A 10,426-nucleotide genomic window follows, 5' to 3' on the forward strand; every position below is an offset into this window, starting at 1 on the left:
TAGCTGAAGCAACGCATCCCAGGAATTTTATCCGGCCCGCTCCAGCCAAGATAATAATTGGGTGGTTTCTGTGGTTTAAAAAAAAATCTATATTTGGAGCCCAAATCTCAGTTTTGGGTAGAAACAAAGCTCATTTCAAATCTACCCAATCTTGTGATCTCGGTCCTATAGAAATTTCTCTACATGCCAAATGAACAGTTCTTATCGTAACCATCATACGGTAGAAAGCAACCGAGGGAACCACATATCGCAGACTGCCCTCTATCATTGTAAGTGCGTGTAAAAACAAAATATTCATGTGTCCAACAAATAGGCAATTTCAAAAGGTTCGAGACCTCACCGATAATGGCTGTGCCGCACCAAATACCAGTTCCCACTGTAGACAAAGCACAAATTGAAAAAAAATGTGAATAAAAGGAACAAACGACTTACAAAAACCCAAGAATTTTCATTTTGTGCCTGTGCATCCCAATCAATGTGTCATGTTAGTTACCTGACATCCCGATCAACTTCACTGCCCTGAAGGCATTTGCAGTGGATAATGCGAAGAATATGCCGCTGAGCAGACCCTGAGGTGTCCATATGAACCTCACTCTGACCAACGACACCAGGCTGCTCCCAACTATCCCAACACTGAAAATCAAACCCAATACTTTAGAGGACAATTAATGCGAAATAAGATGGCATGCAATCACAAACAAGCTAGAGATAACCCACGAGGCATAACACTTGGTATAGTGAGTTTGCAATAAATCACCCTATTACAACCTTCTGCGCCACCCCAACCCTTCTCCATGATTGGATGGAGTGGGGTGAGGGGTGAAATAATTTTGCACAACTTTTACACCTACCCCACTCTCACCCTTCATGATGAGGGTGGGGCTGTGAGTGGGGCTGTCCGGGTGAAAGTTGCCCAACTTCATACCATGCCCACTGGAAAACCAAAACCATGCCCAAGATAATCTACAAAGCATGACACTGAAACCTGGGGTAAATTACCATACAGTATAGAGAGCACCACTCTTATGATTACCATTACAGTATAGAGAGCACCCCTGAAAAACATAACAGAGAGAATTACCAGGCCCAGAAAGTGAAGAGCAGAGGATCAACCGCCGCTCTCTTAACAAAATAAATCTTGGAGAACACGGTGAAGGTTCCATTGGCAATCGCAGAGAGAATTGCGAAAAGGATGCCGAAAGCATGAGGCGTTAAAAAGCGATTACTTGTTGCTACGAGCAGTGCCCCTGCCGCTCCTATTGCAAGACCCCTCATAATCCTTAGACGGTTTATCCACACTTTTTTTTATTCTTTGTTCCTAGTGGGTGTGATTATCTTGGAGGTCCTCCATATTTACTCTGGGCGCACAAGCTTGCACTGAACTTGAGACAAGCGACCATGTACCTCCACTTCTAACAAGCTAGCTTTACGTAAACATATTGTCTGCATGAACATGCGTTTTAAGCGCAGTAAATGTCATGGATGCCTGAGTTTTCCTTTCCCGAGGAGACACATGAAACAGTGCCGTATGCCTGTGGCTCGCAGTTGCCTTGATATATGCTGTTTGGTGTATCCTGGAACAAATGCCTTGATATAGTTATCGAATCACAAGAATCAATCTAGAAGCTTGATATAGTTATTGATTCACAAGAATCCATCTAAAAAGTGATATTTTTGCTTCGAGGATTCTCGTGAGAAATGAACCTGGGCAAGTTTTTGTAGATTCGAATTGATTCACCAACTACGACCCAAGTCAACACGTGAGAGTACATTACACTTAGCTTTGCCAAAGTTAAACATGGATACATTCAATGTAACACCTATCCTAATTGGTGTTACACATAGTTGTCCCACATGATTGATAATAGGAAAGGATAAATATGGTTGAACATTTTAAAATGCCGAGCAACATTTTAAGCATGAGCACTATGGATCTTCTCAATAATTACATCACTCACATCACTCTTCGAATAACATGATAATTTGTACCATCATGATTGATACCATAACATGAAAGGATAAATATTGTTGAACATTTTAAAATGATGAGCAATGGTGTCCTTAATAATTACATCACTGTGGACAATAACATGATAATTTGTACTATCACTTGTATAGTGTATGGTTCACTTTTTTGCAAAGTTTCAATTTTATTAATGATGTATATTTTCACTCATTGAGCCAATAAACTTAATACTATTTATATTAAAAAAAAACATACATTATAGGGATAATTATTTAGTGAATGTCATATGAATATTGTAATAATGTTCTTTACTTGAAATTATTATTATAATATGTAGTGTTAATGGGAAAATAATGTCTAACATATGGTGTTATATATATTATATATGTATGTTAGTTGTTTAATTTAGTGGATAAATTAATTTAATATAAAATATTTTTAAATATCAACAAAACAAATATATATAAATAAATAAGAGTTATAAGTTTTGATACATATCACGAAGTTTAATTTCTAACTGTATATAAGTGTTTCATGCAACAACAACAAAAAAGTGTGAGTTTTATAAAAAAGGAAAGTTATTGAACCAAAACGTGTATATGATTTAAGTAAAGATAACACGTTCAAAATAAATAAAAATAATGTATATAACATGAAGTAAAAGGGAACTCACCTATAACCCAACAACAAACTTTGGAGATGAATAACCTTATCGCTCTACATTGATAACACATATTGCATTATAAGTATGCTTGGACTAACCAAAGAAATTCACTATGGGGGAATGCATTTGGAGGACTACAAAAATCTCTAACATTCTACCGCCTAGAAGATAGCCAAAGTGATCACTATACACCATTGAACCTAACGTTGAAATCATCAAAAGAACTATGTTGTGTTTCCTTATGACATGTTGAAGCTAAGACTTATTGCATAAACCATGGTTTCAATCTCCTCCACATCATTAGCTAGATTACATCAACAATGATGAAATAAGGAGAAGAGATTATCATTAAGCATAATATGGTCAACATTGAAATTATGGTACCACAAATATATACCAAGGAAACTTGGAGTGCACCCAAAATGGCAATTGATGGTGGCATGGATAGTATTTAAAGTGAATCATTATTCTCATATTTGAACTTAATTTGCATGTGTGATCTTAGGGATTAAAAAACAATTTGCATAATGGATGCCATAGGTTGTGACTTAAAGGCTACAAGGGCATATCTAAAGACACTAAGGAAGGAATATTAAACAAAAATAACTCATCCCTAAATGATTAGGAGATTATCTCTAACAAAGATGAGAAGGGAGCATAGTTCCCCTATAAAATAGGATCCCCAACCGATCCAAACCAAATTAACCCTCCATATCCTTTTGAAAACTTTATGTAAACCAATAATGAGGAACAAAGAAAACACTATTTGCAAACACTACTCAACAAAGTGGCTCCTTAATGCCCAATGTTATAATATAGATTGGGCTGAGTTATACCATATCTTGTTCAAGTATCAAAATATGCAACAAGTATTATATATCACTTAGGACTAAAGAAGTGGGACACATCCAACCCTATATTTAGAACCTAAGCAATAGATAAGACCTTAAGAAAGACATTAAATCCCTAGAGAGGGTCAATATGTTGCAAAAACATTGAAGGACCCTTGATTCAAAGAAACTTCTGGGTTTCCCTTCAAAAAATATAGACATCCTTGGGGTTTCCTTTGATACTTGTTGACATGTGATTGGTGTAAAAAAATATGTTCCTACCACTTGTCATGCATGCACAATAGTTTTTTCGGTTGGAAAATAGCTAAAAGGTTGCATGTAAGATGGATAGGCACCCTAAGAGGTGTCCCAAACTCTATAAATTCCTAGCTTTGGGGATCCATAATAATATTTTGGAACCCCTAATCCTTCTAAAGAGGGAATCTACTAGCTAATCCTAGAACCATCCACCTAGGTCATTGCTTATGGGGATTGTGAGTGGTACCTACTACATATAATGTAATATCACCCCTTGGATTTCACTACCTTGGGTGTCAATCATGATAACTAGTCTCTTTCTTACCTTCACATTTGTAAAATTTGAATAATGCGTTTAATCTTTGACAATGAAGTTCTCCTTAGGGTTTCACTTCCCATAGATGGACATAATTTGAAAGATCATTATCTCTTATTTGGATTGTTTAAGCCTTAGTTAATGTTATATGTGGGTATATTTATTTTTCCGCATAAAACTAAAATATTGATCAATTAATTAGTTCATTGATTCTATGAACTTTAAATTAACCTTTGCGACCCATATATTTTGATTTATCCTAAGAATTAATTGATTTATTAACCTGATATTTAAATCAGCCCTCCATTTGTTAGTTTCAATTAATCCTAAACATTATTTTGGTTTAGTAAGTTAATCTTTGTACTTTACTAGATCTTAGTCAATTTTTATTGTCATGAGTAGGCTTGCACCTTCATCCATTAAGTTGACCTCTTTGTCCTTGGTAAGATATATTAATTGACACATTGTTAATACCTTACCTTAAGTCTAGAATGATAAATATTTCAAAAAATGCTAACCTAGGGAGCACTCCACAAGGGAACCCCTTATTATTCCTTCACTTGGAAATGGTGGTGATTCCATCATGACTACCCTAACTCTTCTCAACATGACTTTAGGTCTTCTTGTCTAGGTACCTTCTTCCCTGAAACCAATCTATTGAGCACCACTTGACTCTACCAAATGTTATCTTGGTTCCATATCTTACTTCTAAACCTAGTGTAAGTTCGAATTCCACTTATAACCATAATAGTAATCAAGAACCATCCAAAAAGAAGAGGAAAACCAAAATTGAGAATAGAAACAATTGGAGAGAGAGAAATGAACCTAATGTTGGGGTAACCCTACTCAATGTCCAAAACAACCTAGATAGAATTAGAACAACAAAGTTAAGTTTAAGCATCCTTGCACCATTTATAGAGTAGTTGCTTATTACACTTGTGATAATCTCAAGGTCTAAAATCTCTATGCATTGCACTTTCACAATGATGAACTTAGTCAAGCTTCTTCTAGAGAATTTACAACCCCTCCCCCTCAACATGAGTTTATTACTACCATAGTTGGGGCTTTATTAACTTTGAATATGGGCATTGAGGTTTTAATCACCTCAAATGTTTTGGTTGCTCACACCTTGAGTGAACTATGCTTCTAAGACATGTACCTAACTTCCAACTCATAATCATTGATACAAGGGAACACCTATTCCACTTACAATGACCCATCCTCCCCTAATTTGGAAGTATGCATTGGTATGCTTCTAATGTCATAACCTTAGATTGAGATAATATAATCCTATAATGTTTTCCTTCCTCCACCCATTTCTAGGTTAGGGTTATTGTTAAGAACATTTTTGTTCATAGATGTTTAGTGGATGAAGGACCCTATTTCTAGATTACACTTATAGGGAAAACACCTTCCAACAAAGGTTTTTGTAGAACATCCCCCTAAATGATTCCCCTTGTTCATTTATAATGGAGGTTGGTAGCTGAAGGTTTTAGAGGATAAATTTTCATTGATGCACTTTAATTGAATGAATACACTAGTGTACTCAAATATATGATGCATTGATGTGTAAAATAATCAGATAAGGGTGGAAAGTATCAAGGGGGTTGATTTTTTAGCATGGAGGACAAAAAGAAGTAACGTATTCATGTAGTATTGGAAGGCAAACCAACAACTAGGGTGAAGCAATGCTCTCCTTCAAGGTATTTCCCTTGCATTGAATCTATCACTCCATAAACTATTGGTGGCAGGTAACTCAAAAATCATTATCAAGCATATGCATGTTGGATCCTCCCCCTCTAGTCCCAAATTATATTATATTTCAAGTGCATGTGACACAATATTGGTTTCATCCAAGAGGTGGCATCGTTCCATGTGTTAAGGATCAATAATAAGGTGGTGGATGTGTTAAATATGAATGCCACCCACAAGGAGAAAGGGACCTTAATTATAAATTGTTGAAGAACTAATTAATTCATCCCATGAATGAAACCCCATCTGCCATCTCTAGTGCTCATTATTTAGAGAAATTTTGAGTCATGTCACAGCATCAGTAGACACACAATGGTAGTCGCTCTTCATTGTATGCCATCCTTGTTGCATATGGATTCACCCTCCATTGTATTCTAGAATTCAAGGAATTATAAGCCATGTAGGTTGTTAGTGTTGATAAATCACTAGGGAGGAAATTAGGGTTGATTTCTCTTTACTTGATAATTACTTGTGAGTATTTGTTGGCCTTTTATTATTTTTATTATGTCTTCTTCATCAAGAAATTACCAAAACATAAATTTTGAGTCATGTCACAACATCAGTAGACACGCAATGGTAGTCGCTCTTCATTGTATGGCATCATTGTTGCATATGGATTCGCCCTCCATTGTATTCTAACATTCAAGGAATTATACGCTATGTAGGTTGTTAGTGTTGAGAAATCACTAGGGAGGAAATTAGGGTTGATTTCTCTTTACTTGATAATTACTTGTGAGTATTTGTTAGCCTTTTATTATTTTAATTATGTCTTCTTCAACAAGAAATTACCAAAACATAAAATGCATGAATATAACAAGAACACAAAGAACGCAAGATATATGCTCCAAGCTAGGGCAAAACCCCTATAAGGGGAAACCCTGAAAAATTATCTTCTTATAGAATCAGATCAAAGTGAGATATCCAAGACCCAAAGATTAAGACCTCCTCAAGTACCAAGTCTACCCTCCTTCAAACTCTTCCTTCATATTTCAAAGTTCACAAAGTCAATGAAAGTCAAATATGTTCCTACTCAAGATTTGGACCCTGCAACTTCGATTTTTGACCCCTATAACTCAGATCTAAAATTTGGCCTTGCAATTTTCGGTCCTGCAGTTCATACGTTTTCCCCAAAAAATCTCACGTGTGAACAAAAATCATATTTTTCATTTTCTTCTTTGGTTTCTCCTTCCTTGGCCTTCACACTTCTTTTATGATTCTCTTTCTTGGAGATCGAACTTGTTGAGTGAGTGTGCTAATGAGGACAAAGTCTCCTCCTATATATACCCTTTTCGTGTGGTCAAATAGGCATCTCTATGCCAACTTGATCTTGGGGGTTACAATGACTCTTCTAGACTCAAAAATAATATTTTCTTTTGATTATAAATTTCTAAAAAGGGACTTTGACTCGTGACAAAATTTCTTTTAGAATCAAGAAACCATAGAAGAATGAAGAACATGCTTATCTAAAAAAATAATAATAACAATAAATGTTTCTTTTTTTCTTTCAGATTTAACAAGAAATATACATCGATATAAGTACATAGATAATTATGAATACTGGACCTAGTTACAATTTTCAAGACTCCCTCTTAACTACGTAGGTATTCATAATTCTACAGCAAGGTACAAGGATACTCAAATTGAAATATTCTCATAGGAAGAGTCAAATTGATAAGCCATCTTTAAACATCAACACTATAACCAACATTATCAATATCAAGAATATAGCAAGGTCTTGACTTACAAGCTCTAACCCTCCACTAGATTAGAGCACAATGCTAGGAGGAATACACATGGACACCACCATTGCCTCTTAAGGCACATACCCCATCCAGATGTTCACCCATTTGTCCATTTAGGACTATTCTTATCTTGGATTTCTAATCCTAAAAGAATATCGATCCTCTTCGACTACTCTTATCTTGGATTCCATACCACATCCTTAAAGAACATCAGTTTCAAATGCTTATCCAATCCTCCAATCTCCCTACCAGTGCCTTTGCTAATAATTACGGTTGTTAGTTCTGGTCTAGTGCATGAGACATGGAGAATATGGTGTCCCTCATCACTCCTTCTCAACCAAGGAGGAGATGTCTATGAGTCCAAGTTTTTTTCTTAAATAATCCAGCTTCTTATTCAAAAGAGACTTCATTAATATATTTGTGACTTGTTCATCTGTGGAGATGTATTTTAGCTTCACGACTCCATCCTGAACCAAATTTCGAATAAAGTGATACTTATTGTTGATATGATTTGTCCTGGGATGAAAAACTAGGTTCTCTATCAATCTTATGCAACTCTGATTGTCACATTATATGACGATAGGGTCCGATGGTCCTTCAAACAAATCTGTAAGCAGCTTCTTAAGCTAAACAACTTCTCTACCAACTTCACTTTTGCAATACACTGCTTCAAAACTACTTAACACAACTAAATATTGATTCCTTCTCATCCAAGATACCATAGAATATCTCAAGCTAAAACATCCACTTGTATTGCTCCTTCCATCTGTTTCACTACGTCCCTAATCTGAATTTGTAGAGCCCAATAATTGTATCTCATTACCTGCATATTTCAAGCAGTGATGTATGGTCCTAGGAATATATCTCAAAATATGTTTTGATGTTATTCAATGATCATGCCTTGGCTCTATTTGAAATTGACTAAGAACATTTATTGCAAAGCATATATCAGGCCAGGTGTTCACGAGATACGTTAAGGATCAATCATCTTTCAGTAGCATGTAGGATACACAAGGCTTGATTATGAACTTCTTAACTTCTTCAAATTAGTAATCATGAGGGTTGACATCATTTTGTTGTCGATCATGCCAAAATTTTGCAATATCTTGATCACATATTTCCCTTGACCAAGATAGATTTCACTTGGTTTTTGTCATACCTCCAATCCTAAGTAGTAATACATAAGCCCAAGATCCTTATGTCAAATTTGGCTACCAACAGCTTCTTGCATTCTTGAATACGATGTTCTACGTTTGTAACAAGTAAACCATCCACATATATTAGTATGATCATAGGTTCATTTTTAACTGCCTTGATGTAGAGATTAGGGTCTACAAAACTTTTGAAGAAACCAAGTCTTAGAAGATACACATCCATTATTGCATACCATGCTCCAGGGGCTTGATTTAAACAATATAGAACCTTCTCTAATCTGCAGACCCGTGTCTACTTATTGTGGACTTCAAATCCCTCAAGCTACTCAATGTCAACCTCTTCATTAATCGTCCCATCCAAAAATTTGTTTTAAAATCCATTTGATGAATGTTCCATCTCATAGTAACAATCAAAGAGATAAGTGATCTAATGTTAGTATACCTAGATGTTGGAGCAAAAGTTTCTTCATAATCTATTCCTTCCTTTTGAGAAAATCCTCTTGCCACAAATATTGCTTTATACTTGTCAGTGCTTCCATCAACCGCATGCTTGATTTTGTATATCCATTTGGAAGTGACAATGGATTTGTCCTTATATCTAGGAACAATTTCCTAGACATCATTTTTCATTATAGATTGGTACTCTTCCTGCATTACACTCCTCCATTCTTGATGTTTGGTTGCCTGCTCATATGTGGTAGGATCTACTTCAATAAGTTTTGATACATAAGTTGCATATCTTGAATATATTTCAGGATTCTTGCTTTCTCTAAAACTTTCCTTTGTTGTTGCATGTCCTTCCACTTCTTGTAGAGTTGTCCTTAACCAAGCTAGCCTCTTACGAGTTTTTGGAATGATGATCTGTTGCACATGTTCACTTTTTCCTTCAACTTATTCAAGATTAGTAGTAGGTTCTTGAGGATTGTCATGCCTTGATAGTTCTTCAAAGATGATTTCTTCCTCTTCATCATAATCAATAAGAATGTCTTTGGATTTCTTATATGTAATGCTTTGTCAAAGATAACATCTTTTCTTACTTCAATTCTTCGATCTTCCTTGATGTAGATTCTATAAGCTTTTGATGAAGAACTATAACCAACAAAGATGCCTTTCATACCTGCAAGATCCAATTTCTTTCTTTTGTCCTTGGGAATGTGAATGTATACGGGACATCCAAATATTCGAAGATGATCAACACTTGGTTTCTTTCCTATGAAAGCTTCTTTCATGTCATTGAGAATTCTATGAGGGCTTTGATTTTGTATATATACGATTGTTACAATTGCTTCTCCCCATAAGAATTTAGGTAGGTCTTGGTCATGTAGCATGGCTCTAACACATTCTTCAATTGATCGGTTCTTCCTTTCTGCCACACCATTTTGTTGAGGATTGTAGGGAACTATTAGCTCCCTCTTAATTCCCGCTTCCTTGCAAAAAAGCCACAAGTTCCTTGGAAGTGTATTCTCCACCATTATCAGATCTTAAGGTTTTTATCTTCCTTTCTGTCAGATTTTCCACTTCTACCTTGAACTCTTGAAATTTCTCAAATACTTCATCCTTGGATTTGAGAAGATATATCCATGTCTTCCTAGAGTGATCATCAATGAATGTTACATAGTATTGATGACCTCCAAGAGACTTTCTGCCATGGGTCCACAAACATCAAAATGTATGAGATCCAAAATCTCCTTGGATCTAGTGTCACTGCTTGCAAAATGTTTCTTCACATTCTTGCCAAGAGCAC

At 35.6% G+C, this 10,426-nt stretch overlaps 1 protein-coding gene across 7 annotated transcripts in view; it reads right to left on the reverse strand.

The window, feature by feature from the left end:
- Nucleotides 1-1,744, reverse strand: part of LOC149143286 (uncharacterized) — a 213,532-nt gene extending 211,788 nt beyond the window's left edge. Inside the window, exons 1-3 of one of the 7 annotated variants that reach the window (XM_089447891.1) lie at nt 1,082-1,744; nt 494-633; nt 341-376 (exon numbers count right to left, since the gene is read on the reverse strand). In XM_089447891.1, the coding sequence (XP_089304017.1) occupies nt 341-376; nt 494-633; nt 1,082-1,275 (370 nt within the window). In that variant the 5' untranslated portion in view covers nt 1,276-1,744. The remainder of the gene's footprint in view (nt 1-340; nt 377-493; nt 634-1,081) is intronic. The other 6 variants (XM_089447892.1, XM_089447886.1, XM_089447887.1 and 3 more) reach the window with 6 other exon arrangements.
- Nucleotides 1,745-10,426: the final 8,682 nt, after the last annotated feature.

Source organism: Pinus tabuliformis, chromosome X, assembly GCF_031772625.1.
Source record: "Pinus tabuliformis cultivar Carrire ecotype Pingquan chromosome X, CPIR1, whole genome shotgun sequence".
Taxonomy (NCBI): domain Eukaryota; kingdom Viridiplantae; phylum Streptophyta; class Pinopsida; order Pinales; family Pinaceae; genus Pinus; species Pinus tabuliformis.